The sequence below is a fragment of the Vanellus vanellus genome, assembly GCF_965231255.1.
Source record: "Vanellus vanellus genome assembly, chromosome: 2".
NCBI classification, from domain to species: domain Eukaryota; kingdom Metazoa; phylum Chordata; class Aves; order Charadriiformes; family Charadriidae; genus Vanellus; species Vanellus vanellus.
Window position 1 is genome coordinate 127,860,819 of NC_138906.1, and position 21,192 is coordinate 127,882,010.

At 42.8% G+C, this 21,192-nt stretch overlaps 1 protein-coding gene across 1 annotated transcript; it reads right to left on the bottom strand.

Annotated features, from left to right (window-relative positions):
• Positions 1-9,719: 9,719 nt before the first annotated feature.
• MOS (MOS proto-oncogene, serine/threonine kinase) lies at positions 9,720-10,769 on the bottom strand (the record flags this gene model as incomplete). The annotated part of the gene is made up of 1 exon (XM_082480087.1): positions 9,720-10,769. The coding sequence occupies one exon, from the start codon at positions 10,767-10,769 to the stop codon at positions 9,720-9,722; it is 1,050 nt and encodes a 349-aa protein (XP_082336213.1).
• Between the last annotated feature and the right edge of the window lie 10,423 nt (positions 10,770-21,192).

Sequence of the window (21,192 nt, forward strand, 5' to 3'; positions counted from 1 at the left end):
AGGTAGAGCCAACCACTTTGATCTGGCAGGCACAAATGCTTATGCTAATACCTAGAGATTGATTCTCCTCTTCCCTGGGGAAAAAAAAAAAAAAAAAACAAAACCAAACCAAACCAAAACCAGCACACCTTTGATATAGAAAACTGAGCCTTTTACTCTTAAAATCTTCTGTATACAGAATAAATTTATTTTCCAAAGCAGAAACCATTACTTGTGTACTAGTATACATTGCTAAATCATTTGTTACTAAAGGATAGCACTAACTAATCATCATCGTAATTAGCACACAGCACAATCATCAAGATAAGAAAGACAAAAAAATCCTCATAGACAGTTTGTGGGGGCTGATAATGGTTTGCAGAGTATTTAAAATGAGCCAGTTTTTCATTTTGATGGGCCAGAACAATTGGGATTTTGTGGGGGCTGGGAGTGAGGGGAAAGCTATGCCGCTTTTAACTAAACAAGAGGCTGCTACAACCTGGTGGTAATGGGTGACGACTCTGAACTGAACCAGTGGCCTTGTCTCATTTTAAGCACTAGTTCCAGACCCTTAAAGTCATACGAGGTCCTGACAGCCCAGTGAGCAGGTAGCTCTACCATACAACACAGAAAGTCACGTGCCAGCATAGACTTATTTTTCAATGAGAGCTTCACCGATCAAAAGGCTTGTAGCAAACAGGTTCCGTTTTGGGGGTGTCTCCTGACTCTCCCTCTTTCTGGCTTGTCTCATTGCCTCCTCCAGCCCCCTCCCTTGTGTCCCTGGGCGAATGGCTCTTCCATACTACCCTTGCTATGATTGGTCAGGTAGTGCCAATTTTTGTGGTTAGGACACTTTTTCAAATGCAGTTTGCAGTTCAATACACAGCTTTTTAAACTAACTATGCAAGCATGAAAGCGTTTTAAAAAGTTTTAAAGAAATTTATTTCCTCTGAAAGTCAGCTGTTGACAAGAATGATTAATTAAATTTTAAGAATATCCCTTTTCACCCCTTTAAATTAGAAAACATATAATAGCAACCATTTCACTCCCAAAAGCTATACAAGAACTGACAACTTTAAGGGAGGTCTGGAGAAGTTCTGTCACTTTCTATACCAAGAGAAATGCGGGTGACAATCATCTACTGGCATGCCAGTGCCATGATACATGCCTTCAAAAGCTTTGTGCGTGGCTTTTGCGTTATCTGCAAACCATTGTAACAAAAATGTTAGATAAGAGAGTAACAAGGATGTGGTCAAAGTATATGGTATCTCTCTAAACTTACTGTATTACATAATATATACTATTAACTACTATTAAAAAAAATCTAGCCTCCTCAGCCTATCAGTTCCCATATTTACACTCAGCTTTTTTACTGTCTCTGTTCAGGTGCGATTTTCTATACTTGTCTCTGGGGTCAGCTTCACTTGTGCCATATCTGAATCAAAACCCTTTCACCATTTTTGAAGTAAGCAGTTGAGAAAAATACATGGCTTGCAAATATAACTGGTTTCCCTCCCGCCCTTTTGAGGCGAGTAACTTAAAAAGAGCTGGACATTTACGTTTCAGATTTGCAGCCTACTTTGCTCTTTGTAGCCTGGCACATGTGCAGTAGAATATTTATTAAGTTATGAATTAGCCTATTATCCCAGGTGCCCTGCAAAGGCAAATGCAATCACCTCCCTGCTCTGCTGAACACTCAGGCTATTGAACTTCAGGCTGCGTAGAGAGCGAAACTCAGCCTCGTGCTCGGAGAAGTCCAGGGGTGGATGGAGCCTCTGCTATCAGATTGTCCCATGGCATCCTTAGCTGATGGCAGACTGGGATAGATGCCAGTAGACTTTTTTTTTTGTTCCATTTTCCTTCTTTAACTGGTTTTAAGGCTTTTCATTTGACAGGCAGACAAATATTTGGCAGCTGGGTTAACTGAAGCATAGAAAGAGGTTCTTTGAGCACTGCATTAAGGTATTTGCAGCAGATAAAAGGCTAAAATAAAGTACAAGTAACACGTTCAAAGTACAGTTAATTTTAAAAATAACCATTCATTTTCTACCCCTGCTTTCGTCTTTGTTCTAGTGGATGAATTTATAAACACAGATGCTAATGCGGCAAAATTTGATACACGAGTCAAATGCTAAGCATCCACTTAAGTCCCATTGAATTTACGAATATTTGTGGTATATTCTATAAAACATTTTTTTTGTTTTGTTTTATTTTCTTTGGTGCAGATAGACCTTACCACAGAATAGAGAAGCAACCCATACATCATCACACTTACATCTTTATGCTTCCCATCCTACCTGCTGCATTGAGGATGTGCCCACCTCCAAGTTATATAGCATTTTTATCATTTGAAGATAGTGTTGTTACCTCTTCCTTTCTGGGTTGAGATAAAGCCTGACACCAAAAAAAGCAAAAAAAAAGGAAAGAAAAAAAAGAATATGAAGTAAGCAAGCACAAAAGAAGCCTCCAAGGAAAGAGAAGCAAACAACAGAGCAAGCCAGGAGTAGGGTTACAGAGGGTCCTGGTTGATGGGAAGCTGGAAGCTATGTCAAAGAGAAACAGATAACCATTCCCCGCTTAATTATCAAATACGTTTATCTGTAGTACTCCCACCCACCCCCAAATAAAGAGAGTAGCATCATAGTTGTAGCTTATGCTTACTTTTTTTTTTTTTTTTTTAACTGATTATGAAATACCTGTTGAGATTTCTATTTGGGAACCAAAGACGCCAAACCTTCAGTAACAGCTATAGTAAGTGAAGAGTAATATGGAATGGTAAAAGTACAGTTCCATGCTTTTTCTTTTCTTCCTCCCTCATTCTTCCTAGAAACTTTATTGCAATTGCATACTTCCCGTGCTTCTAGCCATCTTTTCTTGTCTTTCTTATAATCACTTGACTGCTGAAATAATTGGTGCACTTCAGGGAATTCAAGAGAGCACGGGAAATTGCTTTTCATTGTGAAGAAAAGCATGAAAAAAATTAATTTTGACCTGAAACCATTTCAGCATTAACTAGTATTGGCTCTTATTTGGGGATTCAGTTTGAATTAGATGAAATTGCATAAAATCTCTTTCTTAACTGCATCCTGTCAAGTTTTGCACATGTGCCCATTTGAGGGAAGAGAGGAGATGTGGGGGAGGTTGAGGGTGGTGGATGCCGTAGTTATAAAAAAAAAAAGAAAAAAAAAAAGAAAAAAAAGCCAGAATTAGAACTTTTAATTCGTGCTTTCCCTTAGTTGACAATGCTATCTATCTGTGTAACCGAGAAAGCACAAACTAGAATGCTCTAATATGGTTAATATATCCAGAGCTACTGCTGTTGATGACTAGACATGAAAATGCAAGCACTTTACACTATCTTATTTATATGTACTTTCTGAAATTAGTAAATGCAGCCAGATTCGGTAGTTTAGGTACTGGAGATTGATGAGAACTAGCTGAAGTTTCCATGCAGGCTGTGGTTACCCTAGACTGCCATGAGGCAGGAGCTAACCCACCCAGTTCTGAATAGTTAGCTCTCAGTGCTGCAGAGCTGGAAGTTTGAAAGGCAGCTTGTGCTACTTACGAACAGAGAACATAAAACAAAACCAAAAGAACAGCTCACCTCGAGAAAATGGCCACAGTGTCATGGCATCCCAGCGTCTCAGAAATGGCACTTTAGTTGCTGCTATAAACTAAAAAAAGAAACAACCCAAACCTAAATACAAGAATAGTTTAGTTTCCAAAGAAAATAATTGTATCAAGCTCTGGAACATGGTTGATGGTAAGACGTGAGAGATCTGACATTTACCAGATGGGACAAACGAGGCTTGGTTCCTTCCTAAAAGCACAGTCAAGATGCATGGTCACTCTTATTTGAGGAGGTCCAGCCTGTTCTTAGCATCAGATAGCTCATACCCCCAATAGGGCATACCTGGCTGGCAGAGGGCTGGAGGGAACAGCCCAAAGACATATTATAATACCACTCTGCCCGGATTTACACTGATGCTGCGTCATCTGAATCTGTGCAATTCTGGCTCCCATACTTCCAAATTTACTAGACCCTACAGAGCCAACCAGGACATGAATGCTAGTTCAGCCTTTCAAACTCATTATGCTTTTATACATACCCTGCCAAGGCATTTAGTCCACAGAAAGAAAAAATTATGTCCCTTTTTGTATATTTGGTTGGCTGGATGATTGGGGCAGCCATACAAAGGATCCTCAGCACTGGCTTCACATGTGATTCATGCTCAGAAAGCATAGCAAGATGTTGATAAACTACAATTAGCTGGTTGTAGCACTTTCTCCGGGCCTTCAATAAATCTTCTGTTTCAGCTGATCAAGCTGCTGGTGATCAGTTCCAGGGATGAAGAGAATAAATAAACTAGGTACGGGTAGCCCTTAAGGTTTATCCTGACTTATAACCATGTCTTGCTAAACATCTGGAATTGTGCTACAAACATATGTATGGGGAAGGAGAGATAAAGAACAAAAACAGCTTCTAGAAAGACTTGAGGAAAAATTTGGATGAACAGAAGCCCATAAGAGTTGTAACACGGTTGTTTGCAACTGCTCTGCTTGCATCATGCACCTTCTGCTAACATTTTATATGGAGGTATACAAGCGTGACAAAGTTAAAGAGCAATGTGAAGCTACACTCATTAGCTTTTATGCCAGCTCTAGAAGCAAGAAGGCATCTTTTAAAAACCTGAAGCCATGTCCAGATGAAGAAAACAGAAAGCATAAAACTCTAGTGGATTAAATATAAAAATAGATGGGAAAAAAAAACTTCAAAAAACTAACATAACCCCATTATTTATAATTTTTAGAATATCAAGAACAAGAAATTCATCAAGCCTCTCTGGTAGATCTGTGGATGTCAGGTTTTTAAAAGAAAAAACAAAACAAACCAGAAAACCCCTAATCATTGAAACCCGATCCCCCAAGACAACAAAGCCATTGCGAAGAATCAAGGTGTGTTCCTTGTATGTGTGTTGTCCCTGGATGAAACACAAAATAGGCTCGTGCTAGCAACATTTTTGTAGGAGAATTCAGGAGTTGTCTGAAATTCAAGCATCTCTAAATGTTATTGTAATTGCAGACTTTTTGTGGTTGGAAAAGACCTCTGGAGAATGTCTAGTCCAACCCCCTGTTCAGAGCAGGGTCAACTACAGCAGCTTGCTCAGTACCGTGTCCAGTTGGGTTCTGAATATCTTCAAGGATGAAGATTGCCCAGCCTCTCTGGGCTACCTGTTCCAGTGTTTGACCATCCTCACAGTAAAAATATTTTCTCTCACATTTAAATGGAGCTTCCTGTCCTTCAGTTTCTGTCCATTGCATCTTGTCCTGTCACTGGGCACCACTGAGAAGAGCCTGGCTCCTTCTTCACTGCCTCCCATCAGTATTTGTACAGACTGATGAGCCCCCTGAGCCTTCTCTTTCCAGGCTGGACAGTCCCATCTCTCAGCCCCTCCTCACATGCAGAGGTTCCAACCCCCTAATCAGCTTCATGGCCCTTCACTGCACTCCTGGTCCCATACATCCATGACTTTCTCGTTCGGGCAGAGTACTGAGCTGGCCACAGAGCTCCAGATGTGTCTCACCAGGGCTGAGTGAGCAGTGGTGAATAATCTCTTCTGGCAAGGCTCTGGAAGAGCTGGTAACACCCTTGGTAATGCACCCCCAGATGCTGTTGGCCACCTTTGCCACAAGGGCGCATTGCTGGCTCGTGTTCAACTTGGTGTCTGCCAGGAGCCCCAGGTCCTTTCCTCTAAAGCTGCTTTCCAGCCAGTCCAGTCAGCCCCCAGCATGTACTGGTGCGCGGGGTTATCCTCCATCAGGTGCTGGACTTTGCAGTTCCCTGCATTGATTCCCATCGGCAGATTTCTCCAGCTTGGTAAGGTCCCTCTGAATACCAGTGCAACCACCTGAGGTATTAACCACTCCATCCAATTCTGTATCGTCTTGCAAACTTGCTGAGGGTGCACTCTGTCACATCATCCAGGCCATTAACGGAGATGTTACCCTCTACTGTATCAGTCTCTGGGGTATACCACTAGTGACTGGTCTCCCACTGGACTTCATGCCACTGATCACAACCCTTTGAGCCCAGCAGCTCAGCTAGTTTTCAGTTTTCACTGTCACTCCATCAGTTTGTCTATAAGGATGTAATGCGAAACAGTGCCAAAAGCCACACTAAGGTCAAGATAAGCAAAAGTCACTGCTCCCCCCTCATCCAGCAGCCAGTAATCTTACTGCAGAAGGCTACCAGGTTGGTCAAGCATGATTTCTTTTTCATATAACCACGCCAACTACTCTCAATCACCTTTTTGTCCTTCATGTGTTTGGCAATGGTTTCCGGAATTATTTGTTCCATCACTTTCCCAAGGGATTTAGGTGAGGTTGACTGGCTTGTAGTTTTCCAGATCCTCCTTTCCAGCCATCTTGCAGATAGGAGTTTGATTTGCTTTCTTTCAGTCCTCAGGAATCTCTCCTGATCACCATGACTTTCCAAAGATAATCACAAGTGGCCTCACAATGACATCAGCAAGCTCCGTCTGCATTCATGAGTGCATCCCATCAGGTCCCATGAACTTGTGTACGTCTTGTTTGTTTGGATGTTCCCTAACCTGATCCTTCTCTACCAATGGTTGGTCTTCCTTGCTCCCAACTTCCTATTGGTCTCTCAGCTCTTCAGTGTTTTGGGTTTGGGTTTTTTTTTTTTATGTTTGAGTTTAATCAAGAGTTCCTTATTTATCCTTGGAGGCATCCTGCCACCTTTTCTTGATTTCCTGCTCACTGGGATGGACAAATCTTGAGCTTGGAGAAGGCAATCCTTGAAAACCAACCAGGTGTCCTGGGCCTCTCTTCTCTCCAGGACCATATTCCATGGAAGTCTTAAAGAAATAACTTTCCTAGTTACATGATTGACTTCCCTACAAGATACATTAGCAGATACTATGTTAAAGGAGTTAACAGACACATAGATATGATTTGCTTAGAAGGAACCAATATTGTTTTGGTTGGAAGGAGTTGTGCTTCACAATTGTGTTGAATTGTACTGGAATTCTTGAGGAACGCCAACAGCACGCAGATAAGGAGCTGGTTGATACGTTCCCTCTGGGTTTCCAAAGGTATTTGAAAAATCCTTCACTGCAAATGTTTTAAAGGTACTAAGCAGACAAGTTTAGGAGAGAAAATCCCAGGCTGGATAAGTCAAAAGATAGGAGCAGAAGGTAAAAGTAAAGCATCAGTTCTCTCAAGTAGAGGAAGCATTTCACAGGGTCACGTGCTGCTCAGCACATCCATAAATGAAGTGCAAGAGGGTCAGCCATAAGATAAACAAATTTGCTGACGCTGGAGTTAGTTAGGGCAGTGAGCGCAAGGGCCAGCTACAAACTGGCAGAAGGAGATTCAAGGTAGACTGATGTAAAGTGAGGCAAACAGACAAAATAATCCTCTTTGCATAGAACCATAGATTCTGAGCTACCAGGCCCGAGATGTTTCTTGATTAGTATTAACTCAAAGCTCATTAGCAATCAAAAAACAGCAAAACAAATCTTAGAAGTTACTAAAAAATAGAGAACATCATTATGACAGCAGATAGTGATGTGCCTACATCTTGAGTGCTGTGCAAAGTTCTCAGGAGCTCTCAAAAGGGAATCCAGTAAAATTGACAGAGACATCTGCACAGCTGATTATGCTTCAAGAGTAGGTCCAGTATTCTTCCGTCAAGTGTAACAGAGAACTTGAAGGGTGCTTGATTTTTCGCAGAGACTCAAGTAGCACTTATTGATGCTAAAGTATCATTAAGCACAAAATCAAGTTTCTAGCAGTATAAGCAACAAGCTACCTAGATTGGCAAAATAAATAGAACACATAAGCATCTAGGAACTACAAGAAACTTTAATTCCATTTTTTATCATATTCTTTTGAAGACTGGAGAAACATTTTTATGTAAGGCTTGATGTTAAGGTGAGCCATGCCAATGGCTTTATCTGACATTTTATCTTACAAGCCCTCAGCTAATAATTTTAAAAGGCAACTGGCTTATTATGATAACTTTTATAAGCTATTTCTTGTTTATTAAAAGAAGTTACGCAGCACAAAAAAACCTAACTTCTTGTTCTATAGCATAATTATTTTGACAGAGAAAACACAGGAAATCTATTCTAGAATTTACCTTAATTCTTTTGATTCCAGCCGGCATTTTACAGTTCCACTTAAGAGGGATAGAAGAGCAAGAAATAGTTAAGCTTAGATATGCTTTATAAACCATTAATTTCAATGACCAACCCAAATACCATAAAGACCTACAGAATCATCTCAAATTCACATAGTTGCTCATTTCCAGGATTTCACGGGGCTAAGAACAGATGTGTGTCAGAAATCAGGAAACTGGCTTGATTCCTTTGGGATTTTTTTCCAGAATGGAAGCAAGGGGGAGGAAGGGGAAAGAAGAAAAACAATTTGACTGAAACATCACTCTTTCTCCTGTCTTAAAAAGAAGCAAATCTTTGAGTAGAACAACAATATTGGCTACAGCAGTCGGATCTTCATAGCTCCATATAAGCATTGAGATCTCAACAGATCGATAATTATCAGTTCTGATAAATCAGGGATCAGAGCTCTTTGTCTTCAACGTTGCCTACAGCACTTCCTTTCCCAGACACATTACAACCAGATTAGGAAAGACAGTGGATAAGGCATAAGCAGTGCAGGGGATAGTTCAGTAGTGTGTGCTTTGAGCACCTGCAGAGTATCGTTATTACTGCTTTAAGCAATCTTCCTTTTCAATACTTCCATTATTGTTCAATAATTCCAGTACTTCCCATGCATTACAAAGGGTGAGCAATCCACCTCTTACCCCGATTTATGAGGTTTTCTGTATCTATGCATCTCCCTTCATATTTCCCCAATTATATATGTTTTTAATCTCCCTCTGTATCTCCAAAACCTGGGAACTTTCTATTCCACACAAGATGCTCTTATAATACTTCAGATACTAAAGTTTACAATATACCAACTAACAAGTTACAACTAACACACCTGGTAGCATGGACATTTTAGAAAAGCACAGGTTGTTAATGTATCTTCTTACTCTTAACAGCCTTAGACTGACAAAAAGGTTCCTTATTTCAATGGGGAGATTGGGTAGTTAACATTTTCCATTTCAGACACCACATACTTACTGAAATTAAGTACGTCTAAGATCAAGAAAAAAGCCCACTGACACTCTGTATTTCTTTTTCTGCATTCATTCATTTGTGATGCATACTCATTCCTTGGTAAATGAAGAGGAAAAGCTCAAATGCATAAACCTAGCTGGCGTAAAGAACTAGTCATATCTGACATTTTGGAAATACCAAAAGGTATTATGTACAGAGAACCTTCTAAAAGCAGCCCTTTTTTGTACTTCACTTATTTGAAAACAGCTATTTTTCTGCACATCACGTTCCCTGGTTTCTCCCCCAGCAAGGCAGCACACAACAGATCAACCAGAAAAAGTCATATTTGCCAACATCTTGATCCTTGCTTCTATCTCCTTCCATGGTAAAAACTGACAGTTTTGTTCAATCTCTTTATTTATAGTCTTCTTATAACAAAGCAGTTGGTTTTTTTTTTTTTTTTTTTTTTTAGCATAAAAAGCAGCACCATAGCCCTTAGATCACAAAGGGGCTAAATTCATTATATTTGGAAGAAAGGCGGAGGGAAAGAAAAGTTGACAATAAAAGAAACGTTAAGAGTCCTGAGTTTTCCTAGAGGCTCCCCTTGAGTTCCCTGAGGCTGGGAAGCAGCTGGGCTGCACTCAGGCGCTCCTCCACCTTCGCATTCCAGCAGCGGCTAATGATGCCCTGGAGTCTCTGGCCCACCGGTGACTCGTGGAAGATGGCAGCAGCCAGCGAAGGGCGTAAGTTATAGGCTACCACAGCGTAGAGCACGTACTGCCGCTCACCCAGGTAGGGCTGCTCTCGCATGACAATTTGCCAGAGGGTGATAGCAAACGAGTAGATGTCTGCTTTGGCGGTGACCCTCTCCCCCTTGAGGAGCTCAGGGGCACGGTGTGTGTATGTGCCCCCTTGCTGGCAAACGTGGGGACTCTGGGACAAGCCCTCCTCCAGTTTCTGGGAGCACCCAAAGTCTCCAATCTTGCACACTCCCTGCTCGGTGATGAAGACGTTTGCAGGCTTCAGGTCCAAGTGCACGATGCCCAGCGAGTGAAGAAAGGCTAAGCCAGTCATAATGTCACAGGAATAGCACACAGTCTCTTCCATGCTCAGGGCCTTCCTTCCACATCCTCCTTCATCCTCCTCACCCTGCCTCCACGCGTCACCAGTGCCATAAATTACATGGTGCAGGGTGATGTTGCCCACGTACTCCATGATGATGGTGCCCAGGCTGTTCTGGCTGGCCGGGGCACACGTACTGGCAGCCACCACGCGTACCACATTATCGTGCTGTAGCCGGGCTACGTTCAGCTCAGCCCAGAAGCTCTGTCGCGATGCCAGCCGGTTTTTGCTACTCTTCTTCACCTGCTTCACAGCCACAGTTGCACCATGGTAGGTGGCTTTGTAGACAGAACCAAAGCCGCCGGAGCCCAGGGGCTGCAGGAGGCAGAGCTGATCCCAGTCAATGGAGCACCAGGCCAGGCGGGGAGGCAAGCGGCGAGTCCTGGCTGAAGGAGTTCCCCCCAAGAAGTTTTTGCTGTCTTTGCCAGGGATAACTAAGGGGCTGCTGCAGGGTCGCAAATCCACAGATGGGGAAAACTCCAAAGGAAGAAAACAATTAAGAGGAATGGGTGATGGCATAATAAGATGGAGAAAACAATGGGCAGTTCCTCAGACAGAAGACTGGAAAGTTTCCCTGACAGAAAGGACTCTACAGGGCCTTCCAAAGCTTTTTATCCTCTCTTCGCCATTCTCCCTCCCACCCCCAAATGAACTGCATCTGTCACAACTAGCTGAACCCAATCAGGCTCACCTGGAAACATTCTTCTCCAACCCTGAAGTAAATCTCTAGAAAGTCAAGGCAAATGGATTTAAAGCTAAAAAAATATTAACTCATATGAATTTCACATGATTCCTAATCTCAAGAGAAAAGAAAGGTGTTCTGCCTGTTGAATACCTCTGGCAAAATGCCCTGGGGAGTAAATAAAGCAGTGATTGATAAATGTGTTTCACCATGGCTCCAGGCAGGGATGATCATCATCAGATGCATTAAACAGCTCGAAGTCATTGTCAGAGGAAGCAGCTGAAATGGCGAGTGGCATTTAAGGAGGCTATGGCAGACGTAACTAAATATAAAAATGTGTTTGTAGGAACCTGCCACTTAAACACAACTGGGACAAGGGGACTGGTTTGGCTGCTCAACTCTGCCCATGCAGGACAGCAACCTTAATAGCAGTACACAGACAAATAATTGCTCTGCATTGTCCACTGGATACAGTAACTAGAATTATACATAAGTATTTGCTCGTCTTTCCATCACACCCTACGCAGTTACTACAGGTGTGTATTTTATATGTGGATCCTCCTTAGTAAACTTATTGGTAAATTTACAGAGCTGTTCTGGCAGAAATCAAACAAATATAATTTTTCCTTGCTGGTTTTTCAGAGGGGCTTTTGCTCTTTTGACCCTGTTTTCACATCTTCACAGTGCTTATGCTGACTGCCTCTGTTTGGTACCTGCTGTACTGCCCATGCATCAGAGCGCCCTTATGGGAACTATACGGCTAAGTGCTTTTGAATATTCCAGTAAGTATCTTTCTGTAGACACTGGCAAATATTGAAAGCTTGGTCCCCATGTCCCACCTCCTTGCCCTTCAGAACCTCCCTCTGGATGTCAGCTTTGCCAATACAGACGCTGCCACTGGACTTCAAAGATTGGCAGTGCCTGTTTCTCCAGTGTTTACCTCTGGGCAGCACTGCCCCCGCAGGCAGTTCCTGCAGAATTTTCCTGGTGTTTTCTGTTCTGTTGCTTCTCTGAATTAATAAGATGCAGCACAGATGCACTGAGGGAGGTTTCAGGTGTGCTCAGAACACGTGCAAGCAGAACTGGAGTGTCCTCTGCCTTGAGATGGGTTTGGTTGTTCCCCTCAACAAACAAACCTAATGTCCCAAAGATATCTTCTGACCCTATTTGAACTGTTGAGCAGCTCAGCCAGAGGTTTTCCAAGGCATCACTCTGTAGCAAATCAGTGATGGAGATCTTCCCCAGTACTGAGTCTTAGGACTATCAGAAGAAATCTGTCATTGCAATTCACAGTGAAGTAAACTTGGACCAGAGATGAATGAGAATGGGGAATTTGGGTTTTCACCTGCCAGTGTGAAACAGATAGGCTGGGGAAGAACTAGATAAAAAGGTGCTAATATGCATTATAGGAGTTGTTAACAAGTGAGAGTGCTAAGTTAGGGATGCCTCTCAATGGCCCTGGGCAGGAGCGTCCCTGCAGATGGGACTGCCTGACAACACAAGGCTCCTCTTGCCTTGTCCCTCCCAGAAGGGGCTTTAACAGTACCAGAGGCCCCTGGGCTCCTCTGGTGGTATCACACCCTGGGAGCTTTCTGTTGTAAGGCACAATCCAGCCAGGTAAGACTCTGCTGCCACCGCCTCCTAGGGGCAGCTGTCTGGCCTGAGGTACCGATCCAACATCAGTTAAGCAGGGACGCTTTGGGATTGGGGGGAAGAGCAAAGGAGCTTTAGTGTAGTTTTAAATGTGCAGTGAAGTAGGCAGTGGAGACAACAGGTATTTTACACGTCTTTTCTGAGCAGCACTGTGATATTATGCTTATATGCAAAAGTCTTCACTTTTCCAATCTTTACAGAGAATGTTTTCTAGGCAGGTGAGTTGTGATGGAAATGAAAATCTGCAATAAGCACATGAAGCTATACTGGAGAGAGAAGGGATTTTTTTTTTATGCCTATTTTCTGAGTGCTATTAGGGCTCCTATTCCTCCCTGGACTTCTGTGCCATATAGTATATAAAAGCAGAGACACAAGCTCTGCTATGAATTCTCCAAGAACTTCAGCCTTCTCATGGGAGAAGTGCACTTGTTACAACTTGCTTTCACCAGGTTAAGGTGGCAGAGAAGGTTCAAAGGGAAAGTTGGTTAAGGGAGAGGAGTAGGTAGAAGAATGTGTGGCTGAAGGGCCTGAGAGTGGACCCGTTAAGCTGACATTTATAGGAGCATATTTGGACCAGTCCAGATGTGGTCAAGTCCTGCCTGACCAGCCTAGTGGCCTATGATGGAGTGACTACATCAGTGGACAATGGAAGAACTATGCATGTTGTCTATCTGGACTTCTGTAAGGCCTTTGACGTGGTCCCTCGCAACATCCTGCTCTCTAAATTGGAGAGATATGGATTTGATGGGTGGACTGTTCGGTACATGAGTAATTGGTTGGATCATTGCATACAGAGGGTAGTGGTCAATGGCTCAATGTCCAGATGGAAATCAGTGACACATGATGTCTCTCAGGGGTCCGTATTGGGACCAGTACCCTTCAGTATCTTCATCAATGACATAGCAGGATCGACTGCACCCTTGGCAAGATTGCAGATGACACCAAGCTGAGTGGTGCAGTTGATAAGCCTGAGGGATGAGACATCCAGCGGGACCCAAACAGCCTCGAGTGGGCCAATGTGAACCTCACAAGGTTCAACAAGGCCAAGCATAGGGTCCTGCACCTGGGTCGGGGCAACCCCCAATATCAATACAGGCTGAGGGATAAAGGGATTGAGAGCAGCTCTGCCAAGGACTTGGGGGTGTTGGTGGATGAAAAGCTGCACATGAGCTGACTGTGTGCACTCACAGCCCAGAAAGCCACCCGTATCCTGGGCTGCATCAAAAGAAGCGTGGCAAGCAAGTCGAGGGAGGGGATTCTGCCCTTCTACTCAGCTCCCATGAGACCCCACCTGGAGTACTGCATCCAGCTCTGAAGCCCTCAGCACAGGAAAGACATGGAACTGTTGGAACAAGTCCAGAAGAGGGCGACAAAAATGATGAGAAGGATGAACACCTCTCCTATGAGGACAGGCTGAGAGAGTTGGGGTCATTCAGCCTGGAGAAGAGAAGGCTCCAGAGAGACCTTATTGCAGCCTTCCAGTACTAAAGGGGGTCTACAGGAAAGATGGGGACAAACTTTTTAGCAGGGCCTGTTGCGATAGGACAAGGGGTAATGGCTTTAAGCTAAAAGAGGGTAGATTTAGACTAGATATAAGGAGGAAATAGTTTATTATGAGGGTGCTGAAACACTGGCACAGGTTGCCCAGAGAGGTGGTAGATACCCCATCCCTGGGAGTGTTCAAAGCCAGGCTGGAGGGGGCTCTGAGCAACCGTATCTAGTTGAAGATGTCCCTGCTTATCGCAGGGGTGTTTGAGTAGATGACCTTTAAAGGTCTCTTCCAACCCAAACTATTCAATGATTCTATGGAGACTGTGAATGCTGCAGAACACAGCAGTAAAATCTATGTTTATAAACATAGGTTTAGGATGGTCCCCAAATTTCTTTGGTTGAAATTTCATCCCAAAGGATATATCAGACCTTCCATACTATTTTTTTCAAGCTCCCCACCCTGCTCCTCCCAACCCTCCCTTCAACCTTCTATTGGTCCCTGCTTTGGTAATTTTCTTGTTACCCTTTTCTGCTAAAAAACCTTTCTGTTTTGCCTCTGTCATGGCAGTGATGTTGTCCTGTTCTTGGGGAATACACTGATTTTTTGAACAGGAAGAGGAGCGTATTTTGGGATCTAAACAGACTTAATGTAACTTACTGTCCTGTCTCAAGCTGACTGCCGAGGACCGGAGCAGGGGGACATCCACTGTCTTTCAATGTGAACACAATTAAAGCAGATGTAAAAGCAAGCAGTCGTTTATTCTTAATAAATGTTATTTTCCTGTAATCCATTGATGACTTGGCCCCGTGACTTCCCATGAGACACAACCCTATAGGATGTCCTTGCCACACTTTGCAGCCGCTGGAGGAGGGAGCCCCAGTGTGGCCCAGGGAGCTGTTTTCAGAGGGGAACGGGGCTGCTGGGGACAAGCTGCCCCTTCCCTCCTGATCGCCCTTCCCCAGGGGAACCCACAGCATCACAGGGGCACCCACAGCAGCCTCCAACCGCTCTGCTCCCATTTCACGGCTGTTTCCTCAAGCGAGATGATGACCAGGAGTCATCAGCCGAGAATGCAACAGAACTTTCAGAAGTGGCAAGAGGGAAACAAGCAGTCTGCGTCCCGAGGGCTGCAATATGTCACAGCTACTGTAACCTGCCGCAGCGATGGTTTTGTTCCCAGCTTGTGTGTCGTATTTCTACAAGTAAAACATGCCTGTGCATCTGATGCTGCAACAGCTGCCCAACCTAATCTGTGCTTCCAGCTGAGAAGGAATACAGAATCAGTCTCGCTCGGTTCACCTGTTTATATTTCACTTGTATATCAGGAATATAGAAACTCTTTGTTTGCCATCACTGTTAGTTACCACTGCCGTTCATTGAGTTGCTGGACAGAAGTCAGCCCCTATGGAGGGCCTTAAAGGACTGATATGGATGTAACCCACCACAACAGAGGGCACATACAGAAGACCAGTTTCATTCTGATCACGGTGTATCACTGTTGTGGTTCTTAACAGCCAAAGCTTTGTCCGGAACAGGAGAAGGACAGAACTGGGGATTTGAACTGATTTCAGAGAGTTTAAGAGTGTATAATTATATTCTTCTCCACAATCATTACTTTTATTTCTTTGTACATTTGGTTGGTGTATGATGTAACAAACCCTTGAAGGCCTGGCTCTCCAATGGCTTCTAAGAACTGCTTTACAATATAGATGTGGCATTTTGTTTCTACTATATGATTTTGTAATCTTGCTAAAGATTTATCTCTTGCCAAATTTATCTCTTAAGTACTTGAATTACAGTCCTACTCTCAAAACAGCACAGTTCCTTAGCCTGTGCCTTAGTGATTTCTGCAAGGTTTTCTTCCCAGTTTCAAAGTTTTCTTTTTTCTCCATTTATCGTCAGTCCCTGTGATCTCAGCTTAGGATTTGATGATGAACCTACATTCTTCCTTACACATATAGTGTTTCATGGTCCAAATGTCCCTTCCAGTCACACCTCATAGACCTCAAATGATAGTCAGAGTTGCCTGAAAGCAGTTCTGATATGATCAACCACACAGGTGTAAGTGATACCATTATCTGAAGCTGGTCTGTACACAGGCTTGCTTTGAGGATAGGCCACTGATTAACTTTTTTTTTTTTTTTTTTTTACTACAAGCACAAGCCAGAAAAGAATCCAGGTCATGTTTCAGAGTTCGGTTGTTTTGGTGAGACAAATGACACCTTGCAATAGCAAATACAAGCACATTTTCATTAAAGCAGTCAGAGGTAAACCCAAATGCAAAGAATAAATACATTGCAAGAATTGTGATGCTATTTTACAGCTGATCTTTGGAACTGAGACAAGATAATAATAATAATTTACAAAGGTTAAACCCTAGTTTATAAATAATAGGATCAAGTTTCAAACACACACTGCCAAACAGCTGCTTGATGTTTTTTGCCTTCCCAGTAAGGTTACTCCGTGTGTCCAAGAGCACGAAGCAAAGGCTCTCCTTACCTGAAAGCACTGAGGCTTTAACTGAAGGCACTGGCAAGGCTGGTGAGGTTTCACAGCTACCTCACTGCAGCCTCAGTGAACACCAACAGACCAGGGATACCAATCTGGGACCCGCTGCTGTAGATTAACATCACAATCACAAAAGAGCACCTTGAGACAAGCTAAGAGAATCTAAATTTAGGGATAAAGATAACAAAGTGCGAATTACAGGCTCTGAGCCATAGCAATACTTTCTGGCCACGCCAAGACGGCTACCGACGCTGGCAGGTTTCTTGCTGTCACATAACAGGCACCTCATGCAGCAGTCTTCAGCCAAATTGTCCAAGATTGGTTTTACAGTCTTGCCCCGGGGCGAACTTTGCTGGGTCACAGGGAGATGACAAGAAGTGATGGTGGAATTTGAGACTTGTAGCTTAAGGACTAGAAAAAAGCCCCAATGCTTTAACGGGAAAAATTAATCACTGGCAGCACAGGGCCTGGGGGGTAAGGTTAGTGCTGTTTTACCATTTGGTGACAGCTGCTTTCCCAGGTACAGTGGGTTTAATGCTGATGCCTATGACTGACGTATAAAAGGGTCAGTCTCTCCCAGCAGCTCGCACAATCCCATTAACACAGGTCATGCCCTGCCCCACAGCCCTGGAACACACACACCGACAGGGCAGAGGTGGGGGATCCCTGCAAACACCACATCTGCGGAGAGCTGCAAAGAGAGGAAGAGGCAACAGGACCAGCTAAACTCAGTGGCTCCAAAATGATGGCCTGGGCACTCTGGTGGGCCACTGCAAATAATCAGGGGTTACCCTAAGTTATAGAGTATTAAACCTAACTGATTAAAAAGGGTCATACAGCCTAAGTCCATTGGTACAAGGTTTGCATTAGTCAATAAGGAGAGTAATCTTGTAAAAATACTGCTGAAGAAAAATATGCCTAAACTGAAGAGAGCACGTAAACTACTGGGCAGTTCTGTGCTTCGTTGGTTAAGGAGCCAGGCACTGACGAAGTAAGAGGTGACGATTTTTAGGCGAGGACAGACTTCAGTGAGATTGGGGGTTCAATCTGTGTTTATTTGTCATTAATGTTTGCTATTTCATATTTCTATGTTCGAGCTTGGATGTTGCTCGTTTACGGCACGTCTCCTTAACCATACAGAGTCTGTATTTTTATTTTCATCTTCAGTGTAAGTTAAGGATTTACCCATGACCATATGTGAAACAACATCACACAAAGGCAGTAAGCCAGAGCTGAGCTTAATTTCAGAGGCACAGCCTACAGAACTTTTCTGCTGAAATAGTATCTAATACCACACAAGGACAGCTGACAAACACCTTCCTTGCAGGGGTCTGTGTGCCCAATAGATAAACTGCTGTCTCTCACAGATTAATCAAGTATTTGGAAGAAACTCTTCCAACTTGCCTGGGAAACCACACGCTGTATTAACTAGGAGATACCTTTACAAACTGCATGATTCATTGTGGACCTGTAAAACATAAACACTTTAGAGTTCTTCAAGTAAACCAAACCCAAATAAAACTAATTTCTCAAGTCCTCCAGGTTTGACTGTTACCCTCGCATGCACACATACATGTACACATACATATCTACATGCAGACACATACATACATATGCACACATACATATACAAAAGTTTAAGCAATGACTGATTTTCGGAAACTGTGACTATTCATGCTCTCTGCATTACTTTGCACACATCAAGCAAAGATCTGACCGATTTATATGAAATGACTAAACCATTCTGTGTGCATTGTAGTCCAGTGCAACAGTAAAAATCAGTGCCACAGGCAAACTATCAAGGATCAATTCAACCAATTTCCAGCCCAGCCACCGTGTGCATTACTATAGTCCTGTTTTCAGAGTGCTCAGCTGATAGCTGATGTCTCTTCAGTCCCCTCTGAGGCAAACTAGCTTTGTAGCTGGTGATTTTATAATACAAACGTCCCTGAAGGAGACAAGGCTGTGGGATGACGATGACAATGAAGAACATAACTGTTAATTACATTTTTTTAAAATACCTGTTTCTCTGAAAATGTTCATTTCTTGAGGACACACAGACCATTCCAATAAATAAATATAATTCTATAAAAATAAAAACACTGGGCAAGATGTTACACCTTTATTCGGAGTAGAGAAAGTTTATGCTGAACTACCTGGGATATAACATGCGAGCAGGAACTTGAAACTCCACACTCCTGCTGAGGTCTGTCATTTTCCACACCACTACCTGCACTGTTGTTCAAAACACAAAAATACAGCCTTGCTGTTTATTTGCTAAAGGCCCCAGCTCATAATGACAAGCAGCAGTTTATCCTCCAATACACTTCTCAAACTTTTAAGCACAGACTGAATTTTGTAGTATCTCAGCTTATCTTGCTGTCCTTATCTTGCTGACTGCTTGAGATGGCAAACCCTTGTGCCAACTACAGCAACCGCCACTTCGGAAAACTTAATTTCTATCCGATTTAATAGAACGTTTTGATTTGCAAAGCGGGGAAGCCAACAGCACGTAGCTGCTTGGTTATTGCTTGTCCAGCAGCAGCTCTGGATCAGTTTTGGATTTCTCTGTCAAAAAAACATCCTTTATCCTAGGGCATGCTTATACGTGGGAAGGAAAAGGAGGAGAGTGAAGGGGGAAACTGGAATAGTATTTCTCTTCTACTCCTGGACAACAGTGAGACCAGGTATAGAGTATACTGGAGGAACACTTTTCTGTACTTTCTTATGCAAGCGCTTTGGAAAGGGGTGGTTACAGGAGAGAAAGAAGGGACGATGCCTGTGGCTCTGAATTTAACAAGGAAAGCTCTGGAGGGACTGCACCAAGAGATCTCTGGATATAACATAGATATCATCTATGCAATCACATTCCACTTATTCCAGAGGCTGATGGAGTTTCTAGGGGGTGTCTGGAAGGAAGATGTGTTAATTCAGTAACGGTGGGTGAGACCTGCTATGACAGAGACACAATGGGATGGTTTTCTCTCAGGGGGTGGAGAATAAATGGTTTTGCAGAGTATTTCATATTGTAGAGCATTCATACAGCTTTTGACTCTCAATATAATAAGGCCAACCCTCTCAAGCAAGTTAGAAACCTGTGACACAGAAGTGATGCCAGCTCAGAGGAAAGGGGTAGGGATCACAAGAAAGGAATAATATCTGTGTACAGAGAAATAATATCTGTGTACAGTGAAAGCCAACAACTCTCTGTAACAATCATTTATCTCAGACTGGATTACAGCAAGAAATCTAAAAAGTCAAGACTTGGAAAAGAGAGGAACCCAAAAGCAGGAAAACACAGACAATGCTGAGGACGTTAACAAAATACGTTCCGAAAAGCAATGAAACATCAAATGCTAGTCTTTTACTTTCCTGGCAAACAGTCTATGCTAGGGAACAACTGGCTGGAATGAGCAGAGAGGCAGCTTTCTGCAGTTGTGAGCGGGCTGCTTGTCTGGCCGCGTAGCACCTCTTCCCCCTGTGCATTACAGTCAGACTTCTTCAGCAGTGTCACGGGCAGACAGGACATCTATGGGATCAAAGCAACGGAGTTTCTCCTGGAAATGTTTCAGAGAGACAACCCACATACGGGGTCTAGCATATGCCACACCCTTCCAGTTTATCCTGCAAACTCTAACAATCCATGCAAGTAACTTGCATTAATCTGAAATGATGGAGAATCACTCACCAACGACTCCCAAATGAGCGGTCCCACTACAGAAACCCCAAACTCACCTTCCAGTGTCTCACAGCATTTCAAAGCGCAATTTGATGGCAAACTCAATTGCTTCTTCAGTTAAGATCTGTTTTGTCACAGAGACAGCAGCATCATCCAATTTGTTCTTTGGTGAAATCATGAAACGCAGATACTTATGCTTTAAGATTTTCTGAAAAACTGACATTTTACCAGTCATAAATTAGAAAGACAGTTATACCTTTGCAAACTCAGAATAGCCACACCCAGCAAAACTGGATGTAGTCTGTAATTACTTCTTGTAATCCCAAACATGCAGATCGAGATTATCTATTGAAATGCCAGGCATAAGTTATTCATTAACTAAAACCATTCTGTAATTTTATTGATATATTTTGTGGAGTTCACATATTTTTGTACAGCAAACATAACACTGTAGGCCACAAGAAGCTGCAGCACTATTGTTTAATAGCAGCAAGGTATATTTTATAATCAGGGTATGTGGACAATAAATAGTCTGTTTCTTTGGATGTGAATGTTTAAAATGAAGTTCTGCTGCAGCTTCATAATGTGATTGCTATTTTACAGAGCTTATACACAAAAATATATATGCAATCTTTTTGTCTATATTTTATACAAATACAACAGTAGTTTGTGAATACATTTTAAAGTACATATACATGATAAGCAACTCAATTTCCCATATCACAGGATAGCAAATTTTAAATGCAAGAAACATATACAAATTCAGTCTGGAATGCAGGGTTTTCTGTGTTCTTTTTTTTTTCCTCTATTTTTGACTGAAAACTTTTATCATAAAAACATTTTAGCATACAAGTCCAAACAATTTTTCCACTAGCTAAAAATATAATTTCAGCAATCGGAGTCATGTTTGGGTGTGACATCATTCCCC